General features: G+C 40.5%; 1 protein-coding gene across 1 annotated transcript in view; it reads left to right on the top strand.

Annotated features, from left to right (window-relative positions):
• The window catches only part of FHIP1A (FHF complex subunit HOOK interacting protein 1A), a 37,449-nt gene that overhangs the window by 7,362 nt on the left and 5,940 nt on the right, over nucleotides 1-24,147 (top strand). The window contains exons 4-8 of the mRNA XM_067297116.1: nucleotides 1,183-1,269; nucleotides 14,761-14,928; nucleotides 18,127-18,206; nucleotides 19,673-19,875; nucleotides 20,367-21,404. Coding sequence (XP_067153217.1) covers nucleotides 1,183-1,269; nucleotides 14,761-14,928; nucleotides 18,127-18,206; nucleotides 19,673-19,875; nucleotides 20,367-21,404 — 1,576 coding nt within the window. The remainder of the gene's footprint in view (nucleotides 1-1,182; nucleotides 1,270-14,760; nucleotides 14,929-18,126; nucleotides 18,207-19,672; nucleotides 19,876-20,366; nucleotides 21,405-24,147) is intronic.

The raw sequence follows: 24,147 nt of genomic DNA on the forward strand, positions 1-24,147 counted from the left end.
ACAAAGGAGAGCATATAGTTTTAAAACCATTTTTCAAATAAACTCAAAATAGGTAAGCATCTATAGTTGACATGCACGATGAGTATTTTTTTGAGCGCTGCTTGATTCTGTCTTTATAGTCTTCCCTCTGCAAAGTGCGGAAGAAAGCTCAGTTACTGCAGGACATAAACAGTGATTCAGGAGTTTTTGCTCTGTGCGTGGTTTTTGTGATGTGGCTTGTTCTGGCCAAAACTTTGGCCAGAGGTTAAAAAGGGACAGGATAGCCAGGACCTCTTGCCATTTACTACTTTTTTCCTTTTTCTGTGGATCACAGCATGAGGAAAGGTAACCCTTGTTCTTCTCCTTTCAAAAGTGGGGGTTACAAATTAGAGGAGATCTGGAAAGAACTGTAAGTGGGAGAACATATTTGTGACCACATGTAGGCAGTGACATTCCCGTCTCTATGTAAACAACAAATAGAATATATTAACTTAGAATGTTTCTGAATGAAATTTTCTTTTTTCTCTTACCAGATTACTTTTAAATGTGTGAATTGGTGATGTACTTTCTGTTGTGAAAGCAAAATGAATTCATCATTATAAAAGTAGATTTTTGGCTTCTAATAACAAGTAATTTTTCAAGTTCCTAATCAACCCACTGAATGAATAATGTTAGGGTTTTTGGGGTTTTTTATTGGTTTTGGGGGACAGGCATGTAAAGAGTATGCTCTTACCCCATTGCTAGAGAGAGCTATTCTTCAACTATACGAAAACCACTATTCTGATTTTTTTCTTGTTGCAAGACCATGAGTTAATGATGGCAAATCCACCTTCAGGTGACCCTGACGAGGTTGCAGGAGCTAAAATTAGAGTCTGTAGTCCTCTTTTGATGCATGGGCACACACACTACGCTGTCCATCCGTTCATCTTTGTCAGCACATGGGAAGATTGAAAAGCCTTGTTCTCTAACGTTGGCAGTGTTACTGTAATTAAACGTAGTTTGTGTATTTATTTGAAAAAGGAAAAATCTTTTTAAAACCTGAATCAGGTTTTTAAATCAAATGCTGGTGAGAGGGACAAAGTCAGCACATCTTGTTAATATGGGGAAGGCTTTTAGTAGTGAGTATTAATATTCGGTATCTTTTCTTGTTTTAAATTGCATTGGAACTGTTCTGTTTCTTTTTTTTTTTTCTTCCTCCCTTAGGTAGCCCATCCCTTGATACGTAACCAGCTCGTGAATTACATTTACAATGGATTTTTGGTGCCGGTAATGGCTCCTGCACTCCATAAGGTCAGTGGTGTATGTAAGCACTACCCAAATTAAAAACAGGCAAAAGGCATACGGATGAGCTCCATGTAAAGATACTGTTAGATGCATTGCTGGTGGTGAGTTCGATATAATTGAGTAAGTTGCTAGGCTGCCTTTCACACTGATATATCTATTCTTTTATTCCATATTTTCCATTTACTCTTTACAGATTGTTAAGCAGGATTTGGTGTTTTTGTTTAAAATATTCAAAATTCTAGAATGAAATGAAGAACTAGAACATTTTTTGTCCTAAGCTCAAATACCAGCAAAAAGCAATGACCTTTTAAACAAAATTTCATCATGATAGACATGTTTCCATGGAGATTTTTTTCAAGTGACCTTTTTCCAAAGGAAAATGTTCAATCAAGAAATATTCCACTAATTTTAGATAAGTTGGTAGTATTTTGTGTTTTCATATTATAGTTGGTGGAATTATTTTCAAAAGGTAGAGAAGAAATGAAGTTTAGTATCAATTTGCTAATATATTAAGATGCAGTTGATGCAGTTTATGTTGCTTGGGAAAAAAATCAAATTTTCTTTGCAGAACATCTCAACTGTCTATGTGGTCCTGAAAAGAAAATCTTGTTTGAGGAGAAAAAATAGGAATTGGTGGGAATAAAAATAAAGAATTTTTTTGAATCTCCGCCAAAACCAGCCAGGATAAAATTAATAAATTGCTTCAAAGGTCTGCTGATTTCATGTAAGCCTACCAAACAGAAAGCAGTGCACCTGTTTCATTTCTGAGACACTAGTGAAACATTATACCCTGCTTTCTAGCCTAGGACTTGTCTAGGCAGTGCATACAGTTCCTAGCGGTAAGTAACTACTTACTGGGAGAACAACAAGCAGCACAGAATCTCTTTCATTGATAGGGCAGACCTTGAACATTTGAGAACTTGGCGAGGTCTGAAATAAAATTTGATTGTGATCCAGTTCAAGGTTGTAATCTGTCATTGAGATAGTGCTCTATCTAAGGTATGGAAGGATGAACAATTAATATAGATTTAATTACAGTGTGAACCTGAACTGCTTTACATTCTCCATTGTAACTGGCCATGGGACAGTACAATAACTGTTTAATCTTATTTATTTATTTTAATGGGACAAGACTGTGAAGATGGGCTGATGATGTGCTGCAGATTTACACCCCTCCTTACCTGGCAGTAGCTTTTTCTATTTCTTTATCTTGATTTAATCTCTTATCAAGACTGGGAACTGGAATCTGAAGTGAAAAAATAACCAGCTTTAGGTCAAGATTATGGCTGACAAGGGAGATGTCAGAATGTAGCTGTGGGATTCTATTCTTAGTGGGTACTGGTTTTTCTTTTGAAATACTCAAGACAAAATTTTGTTTTTCAAATACTAACATTCAGCTGAATGGCATTCCCATTGCTTATTAATTATGCTAACCACCTATTGGCTTGATTATTTTCCTGCTGATGTTACTTATATCATTTAAAATATACTGTTCTAATCAGGTTTTTTTTCATATGATGGAAATTTTGTTGAACCTCATTATTAAGCTCTGAAATGGGATGAAATAGTATTTCTTTTGAAAATGGAGGTGTTGGCTGCTAACATATGCGAGCTTCAAGCCCAGATCTTTTCTGAGCCCTTACATTCAGTTGGTTCGTTGTTCTTCCAGTAATAAACCTTCCTTGCTTAATAGCATAACTTCTTCTTTTTTCTCTTTAAAAATTAACTACTTCATATATTATAACTCCAAACACTTTTAATGGAGAAGATAGATTGCACCATCTAGTGGATCTGATAAAAGGCTCTCGCATATGTGAGACCAAAACTCCATAGCAAAAGGAAACAAGTAAGTAGAGGCACATTTGAGTTCTTCAGTCTTTCTGTGCTGTGCCCCACATTAGTTTAACAGAAAATAAATATTTTGGATTCTTGCTTTTGGAATGGATGTTTCTGGGCTAAGACAGATAATTATGCTGTAACAGCTCTTTCATGCATGAAAAACATTTCTAGTTGATGATGAGTTGATGAGTAAACTTTGAAAAACGTATCACCCATTCAAGGACTTAACTGTTGTAATTAACTTGTCTTTCCCCTTAGTAAAACAAAGAAAAATCTATGAAAGGCCAAAATGAGAGAAATCTCAGACATGCACCATGGTGTTCTTTAACACAAAAGCTGCAATTTTCTTTCATTGAACACAATACTAAATGCATCTTGATAATTATTTATTTTAACTCTTGATGAAATTGGTTTTGTATCCTAAAGTCTACTTGTGGCTGAAGATTTTATTTTTTACCCAGTCATTTATCATTTTGGGTTAGGAAGGTAGATTTGCAGAAAATTAAAAAAGCAGTGAGAGGACATGATTATTATGGGGATGTTTTTCTAACCTGCTCAGGTACATCTTATTCGTAGAGTTTAATTACTGGATTATCCAAAGGTGTGGACAGCTGCTTCTGATAACTCTTGGTAAATATTTATCTATAGCTGCTGAATCAAAACCTAGAGGGAATCTAGAAGGAAGAATGGCAGTCCAAACTTCATGTGGGATTCAAGCCCTGACATGCCACATTTAAGCTGGTACCTGTGGTTCTAGTTTGATGCCAAATTCAGAAGGGAGGTGAGCTTCTGGCTCTGCTCTTGAGTGGGTGAATATTGGGTTGGCACGCAACTTCAGATCAGTGTGCTATGCGTTCTGTTCTAGTTTTCCTTCAAGAAATAGATGTTTCAGGGCTTTGCAGTGAGATGAAGATTTGCATTTGTTATTTTTGCAAAGACAACTGTAGTCAAGAATGCAGATACATCTAGGAAAGAAATCTTCAATCTTTTGAGGTCTCAGTGTGATATAATTTGATTTTTGGGGAAAAAAAAACATAAGCAATGTAAAACATTGGACTATCAAATAACTTTTGATGAAAGTAGCTTAGCTTTTCAGAATTCCAGTATGTTGTCCTGAGCCTTGAGTTATGTATATGCATGATCTTGAAATGTCTGTAACATTTACGGGCCTATGTGGTAAGCACTGTCTTTTTACCTTTTTGTAGGTTGTATCCGTATACATAGTGTGTATATGGTTCACTGTGCGAATGAAACAAGTACAAGAGTGTTGAGGATAGAGGTGTGTTCCTGTGAATAAGTTGGGGAGCAAGAGATCAAAATATTTTGCTTGGTGTCATTTTATGGCTTTATTCAGCTCAGGAAGCTGGTATGTGGTTGAAAAAAATTAACCAGTTTAAGTTTTTTCCAGTTAAGGAACTTTCAAATTAATTGAACTTGGCTAGCTAGCTTGAAATGACCTGTTTTTTTACAGGGAATGCTGTATGAAGATTGTTTAGGTAACTGATTAACTGTGGTGTGCTTTAAAAATACAGATGTTCTTTAAGTTTAAGACTTCTTAACTTCATTTTTCAAAGATAAATATCCTAAATATAGCATGTTCCTGTAGCCTGATTTATACCCAGTCTGTACTTGCCTCTTGTCACGTTGTGGGCTATCCCACCTATCCACCTAATGAAAAGGTGACAAAAATTTTCATATCAGATGTTGCACGTTGCTGAATGGGTCAGCAGAGCCCGGATTTGTATTATGTTGCTAGGGACATGCATTAAAGGCTTCAGTGAATAGTTCTTTCTAGTCCTTTGTTTGGATGGTATTGCACTTTTTACAAGAGGGTTACCTCCCTTGACTTCTGACATCTGAGTTTCTTGAGAAATTGAAACAGGTAATTCACTGACATAGTTCAGCAGGGTTTGCCCGGGTGTGCTTTATGCAAGTTAACAACATCCATGTATCTGTGTAGACTCAGTTAAAAACAGAAAAAGTCAAATATTTTGTCCCATTAAAATAGCCAAAGAAAAGGTTAATTTGGTTTTCTTTTTGTTGTAAAATCCTATGATTTAGACTTTGCTTAAGCCATCTTTTCTTAAATCTCATCCATATATACTAGAAACAATAATTTTGAGATTATCTGGCAGAATCCATTACATGTCAATTGCAACTTGAAATTATGCAATTCTGGCATGTATATTTTTCCTTAGGTTGTGGTACTTAAGGAAAAATATTTGGCAGAAGGTATAATTCTGCTTAGCAACAGAGACATTCTTGCTTCATTTTCAAAACTATCTTTTTAGAGCTCAAGCAAAAAAAAATAGGCTCTTCTGGGGCCAAATTTTATAATGGCCCGGGTAAGCAAATGGGGCTGATTTTGTCTTCAGTTAAAATTTAGCTGAAATCCCAGGGTGAATTTGGAGTAACGCTACTGAAGTGTAAGGACCCTTTCTGGTTCTGCTAGAGGCTATGTTGCCTAGAGTCTGTCTTTATTTGATAGTAGAAAATGTTTATTTACCATATTATTCTAGACACTTAAAGCATTATTGTAGAAATCTAGTCAGTGAAATCCTCTTCAGGAGGTCTTTAATAAGCATATATTTTTGAAATCAAAAACATGTGCTAGTTAGTTAAGAGCTACATTTGAGACAACTAAGATTGGTTATATACATCTTTTTCCTGTAAGCTCATATGATTTAATTTAAAATTGATATTCAGAGAATTTGGGTGGCAAAGATAGCTGTTCTGAACATTTTAAGCACTTATGTAATTTGTGTATTTTCAATTTATTAAAGACTGTACTAGGAAAATTTAACAAATTATATGCTAACAGCAAATTTTTAATTTCTTAACATTTACTGCTACAGTGCATAGCACCTAATTGCTAGCTATAGTATAGTTATTGCTGAGGAAGCTGGCAGATGTCATTGCTAGGCCACTCTTGATCACCTTCGAAAGGTCATGGAGATCGGGAGGGGTGCCTGAAGACTGGAAGAAAGCCAGTGTCACCCCAGTCTTCAAAAAGGGCAAGAAGGAGGACCCAGGGAGCTACAGGCCAGTCAGCCTCACCTGCATCCCTGGAAAGGTGATGGAGCAGCTCATCCTGGAGGCCATCTTCAAGCACATGGAGGACAAGAAGGTGATCAGGAGTAGTCAGCATGGCTTCACCAAGGGGAAATCATACGTAACCAACCTGATAGCCTTCTATGATGGAATGACTGGCTGGGTAGATGAGGGGAGAGCAGTGGATGTTGCCTACCTAGACTTCAGCAAGGCTTTTGACACTGTCTCCCATAACATCCTCATAGACAAGCTCAGGAAGTGTCGGCTAGATGTGTGGACAGTGAGGTGGATTGAGAACTGGCTGAATGGCAGAGCTCAGAGAGTTGCGATCAGCGGCGCAGAGTCTAGTTGGAGGCCTGAAGCTAGCGGTGTCCCCCAGGGGTCAGTCCTGGGTCCAGTCTTGTTCAACTTCTTCATCAATGACCTGGATGAAGGGACAGAGTGCACCCTCAGCAAGTTTGCCGACGATACAAAACTGGGAGGAGTGGCGGATACACCAGAGGGCTGTGCTGCCATTCAGAGAGACCTGGCCAGGCTGGAGAGGTGGGCGGAGAGGAACCTCCTGAAGTTGAAGAAAGGCAAGTGCAGGGTCCTGCACCTAAGGAGGAATAACGGCATGCACTAGAACAGGTTGGGGGTTGCCCTGCTGGAAAGCAGCTCTGCGGAGAAGGATCTGGGAGTGCTGGTGGACACCAAGTTAAGCATGAGGCAGCAATGTGCCCTTGTGGCCAAGAAGGCCAATGGTATCCTGGGGTGCATCAGGAAGAGTGTTGCCAGCAGGTGGAGGGAGGTGATTCTCCCCCTCTACTCAGCCCTGGTGAGGCCACATCTGGAGTAGTGTGTCCAGTTCTGGGCTCCCCAATACAAGAGAGACATGGAATTACTGGAGCAAGTCCAGCAGAGGGCTACGATGATGATTAGGGGACTGGAACATCTCTCTTATGAGGAAAGGCTGAGAGAGCTGGGCCTGTTTAGCTTGGAGAAGAGAAGGCTGAGAGGAGATCTTATCAGTGTGTATAAATATCTGAAGGGAGGGTGTAGAGAGGATGGGGCCAGACTTTTCAGTGGTGCCCAGCGACAGGACGCGAGGCAATGGGCACAAACTGAAACACAGGAAGTTCTGTCTGAACATGAGGAAAACTTCTTTACTGTGAGGGTGACGGAGCACTGGAACTAGTTGCCCAGAGAGGTTGTGGAGTCTCCTTCCTTGGAGATTATTCAAAAGCTGTCTGGACAGGGTCCTGGAAAACGTGCTCTAGGTGACCCTGCTTGAGCATGGGGGTTGAACTAGATGATCCCCAGAGGTCCCTTCTAACCTCAACCATTCTGTGATTCTACTTGGAAGGTTTGTTTTAATCCAAATAATGGAAAATTGTTTTTTAGTGTGCATTGTTGCTGATGGCCAAGTGAACAGAACTGCTTTATGGAAGCACTGGCATGATCCTGTGAAATAGGCTTGTCAGATGGGCCTCGGTTATGTTGCACGCTAACCCATCTAAGTGAAAACCACCAACACGGTATGCTACTGTGATAATTTGTTAATACTTATTTGATGATTACACTGCTCAGCTAGAGGGAAATGACCTGTGAATTATACTATGCAGATTAGAAAATAGTCCGCTGCAACACCAGCATGTCTTAAATGTGTCTTTAAAAATAGCCTAAAAGAGTGTCAGTTTCCATTTAGAAATAATACCATCTTTTGTCTTACTGAAAAGCATTTGGACAGCTGATGTTACAAGGTGTAAACCAAATGTTACTGGAAAACTTAGAATAGATTTATGCTTTGGAGAAGCCTGTCAATATTTGCAAAACTTAATTTTGCTACAGAGTGGATGTGTTAAAAGCGCTATTCACCTTTTGCATAAACTGCTGTAGTTCTGTTGATAAATTGGTATAAATTGAAGCAGTTCATAAACTTAAGCTGGTGGAGGTTGAAGCAGTTCTGGTTTCTGTACCCCCCTGTGCAAACTGCCTCCTCTATCCCTGATGCCACTTCCCCCCTTCCCCCACCTCTCTTTTGCCAGGACAGACGTTCATGCGGGGGACTGATTGAGGTTAAAACTCGCCTTTATTTCCTGGATAGCTTTAACCTGGATCAATTCCCAGAGCCAATCCACTGTGCAGTGAAATGAAGCATGAACTCTTCTGCCAGGACAAGCAGGGAGCAAGAAGTTGAATAGAAAGGAGAAGAGGGTGGGGATGGATAAATCTGTTATCAGTGGGGTGGGCTTATTCAGGTTGAAACTGCTCCTGAATCTAGAGGATAAGTTCTAGTCAGAACGTTCATGGGCCTCTTAATAGGCAATATGAAATCCTTCAGGGAAGGAAGATGGGAAGGAAGGGAGGAATCCTGTTAGGCCTATTTCAATAAAAGGGCAAGAAGCTGTAAATTAGGAAGTATATTGTGTGGATCCCAAGGGAAAATAGCCAGTAATAAAGAGACGGTGCAATTGGTCTAACACAATGAGTGTAATATATTAAACTGACGCTCGCAATGACAATAATTTCTGGCTCTTCGCTATTACTTGGCACAGTGACTTGTGAAAACTGAATCTCTTTACAGTGTTCTGCCTCACCACCTAATCTGTCATCAGAGGAGGCAGGAAAAGATTTGCTAAAAATTATTCCATAATTAGAAAAGAGTATTAGAATGCTAAATGTGGCTTTCTGTTTTCAGTAGTCTCTAATCACATATCTGTCTGGCTGTGAAGACTCTCAGATGGTCTCTTTTATAGAGGACTGCATCTTTAAAAATATCTGTAACAACTGGTTGTTGTAAAGAAACATATGTGGATGAGGTTTTTAAATGAAAATCTTTAGATATACACTTTAATTTTTTTTAGTGATATCTTTAGATACACATTTCAAATATATACATATATTGGAGAATACATATATTGTTCTCATGGAGAACAGGAGAGGTGCCTGAAGACTGGAAGAAAGCCAGTGTCACCCCAGTCTTCAAAAAGGGCAAGAAGGAGGACCCAGGGAGCTACAGGCCAGTCAGCCTCACCTGCATCCCTGGAAAGGTGATGGAGCAGCTCATCCTGGAGGCCATCTTCAAGCACATGGAGGACAAGAAGGTGATCAGGAGTAGTCAGCATGGCTTCACCAAGGGGAAATCATACGTAACCAACCTGATAGCCTTCTATGATGGAATGACTGGCTGGGTAGATGAGGGGAGAGCAGTGGATGTTGCCTACCTAGACTTCAGCAAGGCTTTTGACACTGTCTCCCATAACATCCTCATAGACAAGCTCAGGAAGTGTCGGCTAGATGTGTGGACAGTGAGGTGGATTGAGAACTGGCTGAATGGCAGAGCTCAGAGAGTTGCGATCAGCGGCGCAGAGTCTAGTTGGAGGCCTGAAGCTAGCGGTGTCCCCCAGGGGTCAGTCCTGGGTCCAGTCTTGTTCAACTTCTTCATCAATGACCTGGATGAAGGGACAGAGTGCACCCTCAGCAAGTTTGCCGACGATACAAAACTGGGAGGAGTGGCGGATACACCAGAGGGCTGTGCTGCCATTCAGAGAGACCTGGCCAGGCTGGAGAGGTGGGCGGAGAGGAACCTCCTGAAGTTGAAGAAAGGCAAGTGCAGGGTCCTGCACCTAAGGAGGAATAACGGCATGCACTAGAACAGGTTGGGGGTTGCCCTGCTGGAAAGCAGCTCTGCGGAGAAGGATCTGGGAGTGCTGGTGGACACCAAGTTAAGCATGAGGCAGCAATGTGCCCTTGTGGCCAAGAAGGCCAATGGTATCCTGGGGTGCATCAGGAAGAGTGTTGCCAGCAGGTGGAGGGAGGTGATTCTCCCCCTCTACTCAGCCCTGGTGAGGCCACATCTGGAGTAGTGTGTCCAGTTCTGGGCTCCCCAGTACAAGAGAGATGTGGCACTACTGGAGCAAGTCCAGCGAAGGGCTACAAAGATGATGAGGAGACTGGAGCATCTCTCTTATGAGGAAAGGCTGAGAGAGCTGGGTCTTTTTAGTCTAGAGAAGACAGAGGGGATCTTATTAATGTGTACAAATATCTGAAGGGAGTGTGTCAAGAGGTTGGAGCCAGACTCTTTTGAGTGGTGCCCAGCGACAGGACGCGAGGCAACGGGCACCAACTGAAACACAGACAGTTCCATCTGAACATGAGGAAAAGCTTCTTCACTGTGAGGGTGACAGAGCACTGGAACAGGTTGCCCAGAGAGGTTGTGGAGTCTCCTTCTCTGGAGATATTCAAAACCCGCCTGGACATGATCCTGTGCAATGTGCTCTAGGTGACCCTGCTTGAGCATGGGGGTTGAACTAGATGATCTCCAGAGGTCCCTTCCAACCTCAGCCATTCTGTGATTCTGTGATTTTTCAACAATTGAAACAACTTTAATTGTTACAACTATGGATAATAAAAATAGAAGTGGTAAAATGCTTGTCTGATAAATGTAATGGATATAGATTTTTCTTTCATTTTTAACCCTACAACTTTGTCATAAGATAAGAGACGCTCCAGTCTTATCAATTCCTGAGTAGTTTTAATAGAAAGGAACTAAATCAAGGGATGCCGCTGATGGGTTTTTATATTTGCTTTTGTGGCAGTGATGGATTTTAATATTGCTGAAACACCTTTATGAAAAATGTATCTTGAAATTTGCTGTTCAGTGAAAGACTTTTTTTTAGAAAACTCCTATGTCATAATTTTATTCATCTCCCTATGTTATGATGCTTTTCTTGATACTTGAATTATCAGAAGTGAAGAATTTTCAGATTAAGTATGGTATTTGTGGACGTGTGAAAGTTTTGGGTTGTTTCTTATTATCCTTTCAAAAATGTTACATAGATTCAATTCTGAGGGCTAGCTGAAAGCTTACTTGGGTAAATTATACTGAAGTCAATGTTTCAGTTAAATAAAGCTTTTTTTGTAAGCTGCCTCAGAATTTGACTATAGTGGACATTGTGTACCTGGGTATTAAATGTTTTGTTCTCTGGGAACATTTATTCTTTTGGTTTTTTTCACCTAAGTACCGATTTGGATGTATTACAAAGGATTTCCATACTTTCTCCAAATCTGTCTCACAAGACATTAGTTTAAAGAGGGACGACCAGCAGATAGCCTGAATGAAGCTTAATGCCTTGTTTTGATACATGGTAGAAATGGTAGAAAACAGAAGTTCTCAAATAAAAACTGCACAAATTGAATAAGTCTAACTTTCAGCACTCCCTGTATCTTTTATAAAGTGATCTGTAGAACAGGTTTACACAGGTTTTTGCCAAGGGTTTTTGGCAAGGCTGGCTTTTGCCTAGTGTGGCTGATTTTTCCAAGGTCCTTTTCTAGTTAATGGCAAAACAGTGGATTTTTCTGAAGCAGGTGCATGTACCGCATTGAGGAAAATGAAAATTAGTCTCATGGAGCTAAAATTAGCCTTTTCTAATACTTATCTTGGTGTCTCAAGTCTTTAGAAGCTACACTTGCTGTCAGAAATAATAAAAAAGGAGAAACAAACCAAGGATGCAAGATAAGAAAATATGGTACCAGGGTAAAAAACACAAATGTCCACTTGCCAGGTTAATGGATCTTTTTCCTGGACTGTACATGTGGCTTTTGCTTCAGATGCAGAAGTGTTTGGTTTATTCTTGTTAGAAAGTAGAGGGGTCGCCCCGTGCTGGTTCTTACATGCAGGTTGTGCGCAGTGGCACACTGGAAGAACACAGGAACTTTTACAACACGGTAGCATTAAAACTGCTTGGCATGGCATTAACTTACCTGCTTTGAGCATTGTACAGCAAGCTGCTATATAGATCCTTATTTGTGAGTAAGGCAGTGCTTGAAAAATGAAAAAAGATTCTCAGGAACCCATTTTAAATCCTGAGAGAACTTACAATTTCTTAGCTGCTTTCTCAGAAAATGGCTAAGCAGATTCAGCTGTATCTTTCCCAAGATGAACTAAAATTTAGGCATGATATGGCATCCTGTACAGAAAACCTCAGTTTAAGCAATTAAGATTTAACCAGGTTATAAGTAACTGTTTTGTGAAATATTTGGACTTCCGATCATTAGTTGGTGCTATTAGCTCTAGTGAAGCATTGGCTACAGTAAATGTGATTTTATCTAATCCCCAAGCTGCTAGGAGCACTGAAGAGGATCTCAGTATTGAACATTTCTTTTCTAAAGTAGTCTCTAGCTGGCTTCCTCTAGAGTGCTCTGCTGTGGTGTTTTGTTCATGATGCTCACCCTGAAAAGCATATGGGTTTCCCTCAGTGATATAAATGTGGAATGAGTTGCCCAAAGAGCATTGATTTCATAAAAAGGTCACTGCCCTTGTGAATCTGCTGACTTTTCTTTCATTTACAGTTTCAGTATTTTATACATATACATAAGTCAATTCCTCTGCTGTCACTGAACATTTGAGAAACCCGCAGGCCAAGTGCATGCTTCATTTTCCCCATAGAGGATGAAGGAGAAGTGACACAGATGCATAAAATGTATTACTGCTGCCTGACCTTTTCTTGGCAGAGGTTTTGAACTCTCCAGTGAACTGTACACTGTCATTATCATGTCACATTATGGATTTGTGGCTTTTTGCTTTTTACAGTTTGCTACTGTAAAAACAAATAAACCCAAGAAGGCTGGTTCTCAGGGCAGCAGTCAACAGCTTTTGTCAAGAAGCCGTTCCTTGTCACTCCAGAAGTTGCCGCACCTTTTGACTGTCACAGAGAATGAATCTCGGCTCCAACCAGAAACAACTTGCTTAATTGCACACTGCTAACTCATTTCCTGAGCAAGTCTTTATGGTGGTTGAAATGTGGTGGTAGTCCAATGGAGAAATGTGTGTGCGTGCATGTTTGTAAGCATTTTATGATAATGTTTACAGTTGTGAAAGCTCTGAGCGAAGGCTACAGTCACAGTCTTAGTTCTGGCACTTCATCCCTTTGGACTCCTTTGCCTGGTAACTTGATGCTGTTTAATTGACATTTGTGGGGGAAACAAGAGGAGTGAATTCATAAACTGTATTCTGAGTTAGAGTATATGTTAATAGATGTTCTTTGAAAGGACTGTATTTGCATTTCTGTTTTGAGTAGCACTGGACATGTAACTACAGATCTCGAAAATGTTTCTAGCTGTTTACTTAGTTTTACAAAGTTCACAGAGCCAATGAAAACGTGCTTTTTCCCTTTCCTTTCACTATTATGTCTTAATGTTTGATTTTGATCAAACTTAATGCGATAGGCCAAGAAGGTGAACTCACATATTTCCCATACTGGTGAAAGATTTGATTGTAACAGCTTTGCTGATGGTTTACTTCTAAAGACAAAATGTGCGAGTAGTCCACCGGTCATATTAAGGATGTTATCGCCAAGTATGAGAATGAAGCCTTGGAGAATGAATAAATGACCTTAACTTTAGAGCTGCTCTGTGTTCTCCCCATCAGTGCCTCATCTCCATGAGGTTTGCAGGCTGTATACAGCATTCCTATGTTCTGTGTAACTAGTCAGAAGCAGCTTGTGATCTTAAATGCTTTAAAGGGAATGTTTACAGCATGACATTACTGTGTACGTAGCCAACATGAAGCATAATAGAACAGGGATTTTAATATTTACAGCATGTTACGTAAATGCTGCCCTTCTGAGTATTTTCTAAATCCTCTTAGCTCTGAAGTGACAGCTTTGATTCTTTTTTTTAATAAAATCGGTCTTTCATTTATCCAGCTAAGTTTGGTAAACAAAAGATTTTTAATACTTCCTTTCATATAGGCAGATTCTTGTATTTAAGGTTTTATCTTTGTGCACTTAAACTTATTAGGTTTCTGTGTAACTATTTTTAAAAAGCTGACTTTGCAACAGCAGCATGTGGGGCAGAGGTGGCCTTTGGAATTTTCTGTGCCTTGCCAGTGCATACTGTCAATAGATAAGCTCCAAAGGACTGCATTAAGTAAAGTAGTGTGGGTTATCCAAGCAATAGCCAAATGTCACCTGCATATTTGAATTGAATTTTGATATACAAATAGTGAATAGGGAAGACTGTCTTCCGTTTGTGTGTTTGTGTATGTATGCGTATACATACTTCTAAAAACTTGAGTGAGATGAGGAATTGAGGTGCTGTGGGGAATAAAAAGGAGGAAGATAGTGGCAAAATTCTGCACAGACATGAGGCTTTTTTTAAAGATCTGAAACCCTGAGTCTGCACTGTGTTTTGATTTTGCTCTGTCATTTATTTTTAATAAGGTGGTAAATGCAGGTGTTCATGGTGTCTGAAAATGCTTCAAAGAATGGCAGGAATGTGTTGGAAAAGAGCTGATACGGGGCAGAGAGGTGGTGGGGAGTTTCTAGCATGGTTTGACTCTTTGCATTTCAGCATATGAGAGATTTGGGGTGCTAGTCTGGGTTTTTTTGGTGGGGGAGCAGGGCAGAGAGAAACAGGTTCAAAATGCTGAAAATCACTGACCTTGTGAGTAAGTCAATGGCATGCTACTTTGTAGTTTTAAAAACAAAGATCTCAAAATATCTTTATGGCAGCATTATGGAGAGCTTAGAGTGGGTGGGTGGGCACCGAGTATTGTATGGTTAGAGAGGATGGAGGGATATTTTGTGTGCAGTATTTTTGCATTTATCTTGTTTTGGCTTGTAGGTGACTGTGGAAGAAGTGATGACTACTACTGCATACCTGGATCTCTTCTTGCGCAGTGTTTCAGAGCCAGCTCTCCTCAAGATTTTCCTCCGTTTTATTTTGCTGCACCGACATGAGAATGTGCACATCCTAGATACACTTACAAGCCGAATCAACACGCCGTTCCGGGTAAGGCAAGCAGCAGGGAAGCAGTTCATGTACCAGCATGGATGTAGGTTAACTACTTAAATGGGAAATTCCCCATATTCAATGGGGATCTTTTAACTAGGAATCTAGGCATTTTTTTTGTCCAGATAGCTGGCATCTAACTACCTTTGTACTGAGAAGTTGATGAACATGTGGGGTGGCTTTATGCATACAGGCAAATGGGATAGAGGGAGATAGGGGCTTCTGGGAGTCTGGATTCTGCTAGAAAACTAAAGGTCAATTTGGAAGCATTTTTATTCTGCATATTGCTATATTAGTGCTGCCATAGATAACTCATTCGTAGGATATATATATAAATATGCTTGGGTTGTGAGGAGCATTTTCGGTCTTTGGAACTTTCCCAAGCAGCAATGTTTTTAAATAATCTTTGTGGGAGGTGATGGGAGCTCTGTAACAATTTCTCCAAATTGCTCAAGTTGTGAACTGCAGTATTGCCAACATATTTCTCAGGAATCAAGTAGGTATTGTTATGGCATGTTTGCTTAAATGTGGTGATGTCTGCTTCCTTGCTTGATTAAGAGAAGGCACTTCCTTGCTCAAGTGATCAGATTCGTGCTTCCTTTTCTTTGCCTTCATTGCCCTGCATAGTTGAGGTTTATCTCAAATGTACGGTGAGCCCATCCTTAGCATATGCACAATGCACCACAGTAGCTGGAGAGCTAGCTGACGGAGATACTAGAGATACCTTTGCTAACAGGATGATCTTCTGGCAGAAAAAGCAAATACTCTCTGCACTGGACTACCCTCCTGAGCCTTTTCTTGGCTGGCACTCTTGGCTGAATCTTGTGTGATGCACAGCTTCATGGATGAAATACAGAATATTGTTTTAGTACAGGAGAAGCCAGAACACCAGCATGTGCGTTGAAATTGTGTATTAGGGACAGTAGCTTTGTCTGAAACTTGTTTAGAAATGTAAGTGCATGCAGGTATGAATACATGCTGCTGTTACTGCATCTCTTAGATGGATTAACTCTGAAAACTCAAAATAGCTTCTGTTGACAGAAAATGCAAATGCTGTTGTCTCTGCTAATCACAACTACTGTTCTATAGGCAAAGGAAATGGGAATTGTAAAGAATTCTCCAGCCCTAAGCAACTCAGGATCTCAGCCAAAATGGTTCTGTGATACTAAATGGGTTTTCTGCGGTATAGCTTGGCCAAATGCAAAATCCAGAACTGCAGCCTTCTTTGTGTTTCCATAGCACAAAAGCTGCATACATTATTATTGCTGAAAATGTTCATTAATAATTCACAGGATTAAATTTATGTACAGACAGGTGACCAAAAGCACTTATAAAAACACCATCCTCTTTATCTCGTGATACAATGTTTTTCTTTTTATGAAACACAAAAATAGACTAGCTTTATTTCTTCAGATGATTCCTGCATTCTTGTTTTTCTTTCCAACCATATTGCAAACTCAAATGCAACTCCCTGAATACAAGAACATTTAAGAAAGTAATTTGGATTATTTCTAGCAGTCTTTTGAACTCTCACAGTATGAAGAATGGTTAGACTTGGCTCTCAGTAAATTTCACAGAGGAAGTGAGAATTCCTACTTCCTCCTGCATCGTCCTGCAAACACATACCTTTCCATGAAGGATCTGATTTCTTCCAAAAGTTTGTCTTACAGGTCTTCAACTCTGCCCTCATGTTCCTATGAAGAACTCCATTTCTGGTTATTTCTTCCTCCCTTTCCCTTTTACTTAATCCATCTCTTTTTGTAGACTCGAGATCTTGGACTAACTAGCCGTCTCCTGTTGGCTCCTCACAGGAGTGGTGGCAGGGCAGTAAGTTTGAGCTCCGCTTTGCCTCGTAGTAGGCCAGACACTGACTGCTCTCCTGGTTCTCCTCGCTCTGTGCCTGCCTGGTGAGCGCTACCTATACCCTTCTCCAGATCCCAGCTGGAGAAATAGTTCTCAGAAGAGTCAGCCTGGTCCTGGAGTCTAAGCCAGCTGTGAGATATTGTTTCCAGGAAAAAGCAACAGACAGGAGACTGTATCTAAGAAAGTGTGCACTAAGAGGCGCAGGGGAAGTGATGGTGCAGTGGTCCATGAAAACCAACTGGAAATTAGGGCCTACGCCTCTACTATGTTGGACACATCTCTTCGGTTTAGCAAGTGTCCAGCAGCTAGAAATGTACTGTACAATAGCTTTCAAAGTAGTTGTATGTCTAGTTAGTGACCAAAAAAGCCTGTAGAATTCCAAGTTTCTAGTCTGTCCTATAGCTCGTGTAAAAGTTAGATGCCTGTCACAGAATGGCATGTGATTTTTGCCTCTGCTGAGTGTGTGACTGCTGAAATACCTGGCTATGGGTATATTTTGATCAGACCTTTGCCAAAAAGGCAAGCAGGCAGTTCCAGTGAGGAATCCTATTTTTCTTTCCTTTTTCCTTGTCTCATAGAAAGGAGCTTCATGCCTTGCCATGGTTCCCACCCTTTGAAGTGACCTGTAATGCTGGGTTGGCTGAGTAAAATGGGATTGGGAGCACTGTTCCATATGGAATGATTCTGATAAATGTGAATTGTTTAGTCCTGACCTACGTCAGCACACAAAGATATAGGTTTGGAAATACTGAGGTATAGACGCACTCAACTTCTTGGTGTGCAGAACACTAACCATTTCTTATACCTGAAATAACAGAAACTTCATTATAAATTTTGTAAGTTTTCTTTCAGGAAAGACCTTTAGCTTATTCAAATTATATAGCAGAGGTAAAATGTAACACTTTATCTTCCAAGTTGCAGGGTTCACTTCATGCTGAATTAAACTAAATTACTAAATTAGAAAAAAAATTTTGAAAAATATTAAAGACTGGTAAATTACTGCTTTCAGTTCTATACAAGTTAATACCTTTGTAAAGGATATCTTTTCATTGTAAAGGATATCTTTTCATTGTAAAGGATATCTTTTTAAGTAGCTTTTTTTTTTTTAAAGAAAATTTCTAGATTGCACATATTTTGTTGAAATATATCTCGGTATATGTATAGCTCTAGACAGCTTTATAAAATCCCATAGGGGTGCTGACAAAATGAAATAGCATACTTGCAATGTCTTGTAAAGCATTATGTTGGCTGAGCCATTCTGCAATGCAGAATGCAGGGAAGATTGGAAAGGTACAATTTCCAGATCAAAAACTAACTGTATTTATCATTTTCCAGCTCTGTGTGGTCTCTTTGGCATTGTTCAGAACGCTCATTGGCTTACATTGTGAAGATGTGATGTTACAGCTAGTTTTAAGGTAAAGCCCAAACTCCTTTTGCCTTTTTCCATCCTAATTCTGAGACATATAGTCTCCAGTAAGCCTATGGATGTGGGACTAGATGAGGATTCTCCACGAGAGAACAAATCCAAGCAACTAGAGAGATGAGAATATTTAAGATTTTGACAAAAGTACACCAGGCCTGAAGAAATGTGATTTACATCCCACCATCTTCAGACACAACAGATTTATTTTTGTGATTTATTTGTATAAAAGTGAGAGAAGACAAGCCAAGAATATATTTATCACCTCCAAACTGCTTATTCCCTGGTTCTAAATGTATAATTCTTCTCTCCTGCATGTTTTCTCTTGTGTATTGTACACTGTGATACAGAGCAATATACTTGTTCACAGCTTCTACCTTTTTTGTTGTTTTTTTGACTTCTTTGATTCCTCTCTCACACAGGAATATTTCAAATTCTTAAACCGTTGTACACAGATTATTATGTAATGTACTAAATACATTGGGTTTTTTTGTTTTTAACTGATTGTTGCCTGGGTTGCGTAAGAATACTCAATTATATTTTTGATGGGTGTATAAGGTTAGAATTGTTTTTTTTTATTGAGATGTACTAGTGGAACTAGATCAGACTTTTAACACTGTAGAACATGTGGATGTTTCAGATATCTGTCTGCCCTCTACCCACAGGCATTAAGGTGAGATTTGCTGTAGTTCTGGCTGTTGTGCCTGAGAATGTTGTTAGGACCGCTGTGAACTTAAGTATGGTAGGGCTTTCCTGCTAACAGAGTTGAATGCTGTATTTAGTCTTCTGTTTGTTTATTTAGGGAATCTTTTATAATTTGTTTTCATTTTAAATGGCAAAATATCAGCCTAGTTAACACTCAGGCTCTTAATGAAGTGCTCTAAAAATGTTAAACAAAAGTGCTCTAAGAAAGTTAAACATAAGAATGTGCTTCCTCTATTCCTCCTCCCCATAGCCATCCCCTCCTCTGCCCCAGAGCTCAGTCTTCATCTATTGCAGTAAAACACCTTGACAGCTCTTCCTTCCCTTTTGCTGGTTGCTTGCCTGGCACATGTAAACTGACTCTGGATTTTGCAGAAAAACAATTAAAATAAGGATTTGGGGATGTAACTCATTCATATTGGGACCAAACCGCTCTGCTAGCCATTGGCATTTGCACAACCTAATCTTCCCTCACCTCTTCCTACAGCAGGTTTGCTCCGACCTGCAAAGGACTGTTTATTTCCCCATTCTGATGCAGCTAATCTATCTACTCTACTTGACAGTTCCTCGTCAAACCTTAGTCTCACACTGTAAGGAGTCAGGGTGTCATGCTCTTGAAAGGTTTAGAATTTAGATCACTGTCAAGATATTATATCTTTTAATTTAGAGAGAGAAGGAAGGTAGGAAAAAGATTTTGTATGTTGTTGCTTTCTCAAACATGAAAGGACGATGGAGTAATGCTAGGCTCTGCTGTTTCAGGTATCTGATCCCATGTAACCACATGATGTTGAGCCAGCGATGGGCTGTGAAAGAAAGAGACTGTTATTCAGTATCTGCTGCTAAACTGCTTGCTCTCACGCCAGTCTGCTGCTCCACTGGGATCACCTTGCGTCTTGAAAGCCAAGAAAAAGCCTATATCCTCTGGACAAAGGCAGCACAAACTAAAGGTATTTGGTGCTCAGGTAAACACTAGATCACGAACTGAGTTTGATTTGGTAGCAGCCCATTTGGAGGGGCAGAAGGGAGGGGAATGTAGTGAGCAACAATGTACTGGGCAATTAGGCTGGACTGGAAAGCTTATTTAATTCCTTCCATGTGTCCAGGTCTATTGAAACTTTATTTTACAGCTTTCCAAGTTGAATATGCATTCAGGGAAACAATATAGAGACACATGACTGTTACTCTTGCTGCTTCAGAGGTCACTATTGTCTTAAGGATTGAGTGTGGGCTGGTCTCTCAGAAATCCTGAGTTACAGTGCTGATTTTGCAGTAAGAACAAGTCATGTGTGATTTATGAATAAATCTCTCAATCTCTGTGCTTTTGATCTTCCTGCCTTACTGGATGTATGAGGCTAAAGACTCCGCTTGCCATGTTTTAGTGACCGCTTTGCTAGAGAACTTTTCAGTTGTTTTATTGTTTCATGGTATGAATAATTTTCTTATTTACTTTCAGATTCTTGCAGAGGTACTTCTGAATCCAACTGCATTGTGGAATATGGAAGAGCTGTGGACATCAGCTACCTGCAGTACCTGTGGGAAGCTCAAGAAGCCATCCTTCAGTGTATGAAAGACTGCAAGGTTTGGTCTGCCTTTTATGATGGAGAAAATCCTGATCCAGACACCTTTATCCAAACGCTTGCTGAGAACAATAAAGATGTGGAACACCCCATGTTTCACCTCCAGCAAAGGACACCTAGCATGTGTAGCTCCTCTCAAATAACTCCGTTCAGTGAGAAGATGCAGCTGGAGCTAGAATGGGATGATAGCTATGACACAGGCATTTCTGCTGGTTCTGATGTGAGCTCACCCCGCCTGTATGATGATCAGGGAAGCACAGAAATGCAGCTACCTGCAGAGCCACCAAAACATATTCAAGAGATGAAGAAAAATGCAATCATGCTCACCAAAGGATCTTACATAGAGGAATCAGACTTTCAGGATGATGTTATAGTTTACAGATTATGTGCCCAGAAGGATGCTCAAGATGATGACAACTCTGAGAAGAAAACTTTAAATGTAGCCAGAAAACATCAAGCCGAAAGCCAGACTGTTAACAATGGGCCTCTTGCAAACAGCCAGCTGGAAATGGACTTGGATGAACACAGCAAGAGAAAATCAAGCTTGACTCAAGGTATAACAAAAGAACAAACAAACCAGAAAATGATTGAGGTTGATCCACAGCCCGACTTGGAGCTGAAACCTGCTCCTCAGGCGACAGATCGTAACTTAAACATAAGACTGCTGAGCACAGATGGTGAGGATTTCATTGCACAGTATGACAAAATTATTAAGGAACTAGATCCAAACAGTGTGAACTTGGAGGAACAGAAGTTGGGCACTCCTGGTCCCATGTCTCCAGCAGAAGAGGAGGAGGACTTTGAGAATTTCTCAGCAGACACTCCTTCTGAAGAAAGCATGTCATCTCTCTTTGGACCAAACGAGGATTTCTTTCCCAAGCATGCTGCCAGAAGCCAGATTGCTCCTTTTACAGGTGGAATGTCCTGTTAGTTACATACTTAACAAAAATCAAGGTCCGGTGATGAAAGGTGGCCAAAGGAGATCCCACTGGGCAGCGCAAGTCACAATTGCATAGAGCAAGGAACAGTCCTGGCACTAAACAGGGTACAGCCCATGTAGCTGAGGCTGGCCCAAGGAGAATGAAAGAGGTGGAACATAAAAGTAGAGCAATTGGTGTAGTGACAGCAAATGGTGGTTGCTCAGTTCTTTTTTGGCCGCTTTTTCTTTTGTAATTGTTTAAAATCTTGAGATGGGATTATGTTGCTTGCATGCCAGACCTCCATCATCCTAGGATAAAAGTCCCCTATTGAAAGGGGAATGGAGTAACTGTTCTACCCAGGTTACCTCCGAAATATTTGTGGTGGCTTGTACCTCTGATGCTGAGCTGTGGTGTCATGTTGCCATTTTTTCTCTCTGCTATTTCACATTTTAGCACCAGGTGGCAGCACTGGTGCCATTTCTGGGCATGCCTGTCTGCAAGCACTGTCCCGGCATCCTGTTGTCCAAATGTCAGGGCTGCCCTCACTGTTGGCACACTTCTCTGTCTTATGCCAGACACCAGTTAAAGTTTGGTTTCTGGATGGTCTAAACCATTCAAGAAGCAGAGTGGTACTGGGGGTCAGAGATGTATTTTTGATCTGCGTTTGTACCGCTCCTTGTACTGCAAGCTCCTGATCTTTAATTAGAGCACAGTAATGCAAATAAAAAATGCATCTAGATTTTCTCACGCAGAGCAAAACCTCTATAAGCTGACTTCTAGTTCATTTGGAAGGAAGGGGGAAACATTCATTTTTATCCACTGGAATGCAGTCTCTTCTGGCTCGGCTTTGGCCAGCATGCCTGGCACTCTCTTAATTATTTGAAAAACTCAACCTGTTTTTCCAATTCATTTGCTGCTTTTGCTGTGATGGTAATTTGCTTGTACCAGAAGCTAATCACATTCAAACCTTTTTGTTTCCTGTTACTCACTGTCAAATGTAGCTCAAAAATGTTGTTCCTGAGTCTTTCATTCTTCATCCAGTACCTTCCTGCATTTGTTCCTTTAAAAAAAACAAAAACAAAAAAAACCTCAAAGCCTTGCTGTTTGTTCCCCACAACACACTTGACTCTTTGGCTCCTCACCTTTTTTTAATGGCTGTCTTAGTGATTGCCAGTAAGGAGAATGCTCATAAAAATACCTTGGAAATGTGAGACTGCAGTATCCTTCAAATATAGTGACATGGGATTTGGAGTGCTATGTTATGTATATAGACATATGGAATTAGGATTTTCTGTTGCTTTCACTGTTTTGGGATATTGTCATGGGATGGGGCTTCTTGATGCAGAATCAAATAACCAGGTAGAGGTGTCTGCACCCGGTAGGTCTCAGCAATGCAAAGATGCTCTTGTCCAGCTCCATGGATCTATGGAGAAAATGTTAGTATGTGGATGTAGCCCTGGTTCCATTGGTGTCTATGTCTAATTTAAAAGCATTAAACACAATTGTTTCTATTTGCCCCTGAACAAGGAAGAATGTGATGTTCAGTAACAGAAATATAGTGCATCAAACTCCTTTCTTCTATTTATTTGCATAAATCAGTGCTTTATATACGCAGGAAGATGCGTAGACAGGAAAGGAGTATTTTTTTTGACTTCTGATCTGTTTACCCTGTTCCTTACAACTCTGCTTAGTTGCTTGGATTTTTATTTTGACGATTTCTTGAAAAAGTCACCCTACCACTGAGAGAGTTTTATTTATGTATTTTGGTAACATCTCTTGGAGTGGCATGCAGTGTTTGTTACAAACATCTAGCTTCAGCTTTATCTACTCAGATCTGATGTGTGACCTGGAATAGAGAAACTGTGATTTATCTCAACTCCTTCTCTGGGAATGCTTCTTTCTAAAGCTCCCCCTGCACTGTGATCCTCAGGAGCTCTGTGCAAGCGCCTCCATGAACACGGGAGGGGGAAACAGGAGGTTACACCAGGACAGGAGAAACTGTATATCTCAACAACATGTTTCTAGGCTGCTGTGTTGGGTACCCAGGCAGGGAGGATTCCTCCAGAGTACAATACCGATTCCACTTTGACTGTTGTCATGGCGCATAAAGGTAGGAGCCACATAAAGCCTTGTCTGCGCTGGCCCTCCTGCCTCTCTGTGTGAGCAGAGCTGTGCTGGTGTTAGCAGTGATGGACAGGTCTCAAGGGAGTGCTCGCTTTGCGCTCGCACTAGTTGTAAAACATAATAGACTTCAACTTCTAGTGATGCTCTGTTAGGTGAAGTGGCAGTGCAGGCACCTCTGATTTGGTCCTCGCTGTCACGCTGGCCCAGACTTGCTTTGGCCTCTGCAGCAGCCACATAAGGCTGGTCTAAACTGTGCCCTGAAAGGCTGATCACTAGTTGGGGGCAGCTGGAACATGATTGGGTTTTAGCCACCTTCTCCACCCTAGAAATGCCCCTAGCATCCATCTTCTGCCAGGGACCGGGGCTGTGGTGTTCAAAGTTAGCAATACGGCAGCCATGCCATCACGAGGCTCTTCTGCAGGGTTTCCCAAGCTTTTACGCAGTCAGAATAGTGTAGTGGGACTGGCTTTGGGCAAGGGCTGATCGTAATGTTTTATTTGTGATTAGGTCACTTTTACAGATTGCCTCAAGCAAGTCCCCTGCTCTACTGTCTAGCAGTATGTATTGAAATCCATTATTATTTGGTTAAAGTCATGCTCAGCTTGGCAAAGGT

This window comes from Apteryx mantelli, chromosome 5 (genome assembly GCF_036417845.1).
Source record: "Apteryx mantelli isolate bAptMan1 chromosome 5, bAptMan1.hap1, whole genome shotgun sequence".
Taxonomy (NCBI): Eukaryota; Metazoa; Chordata; class Aves; order Apterygiformes; family Apterygidae; genus Apteryx; species Apteryx mantelli.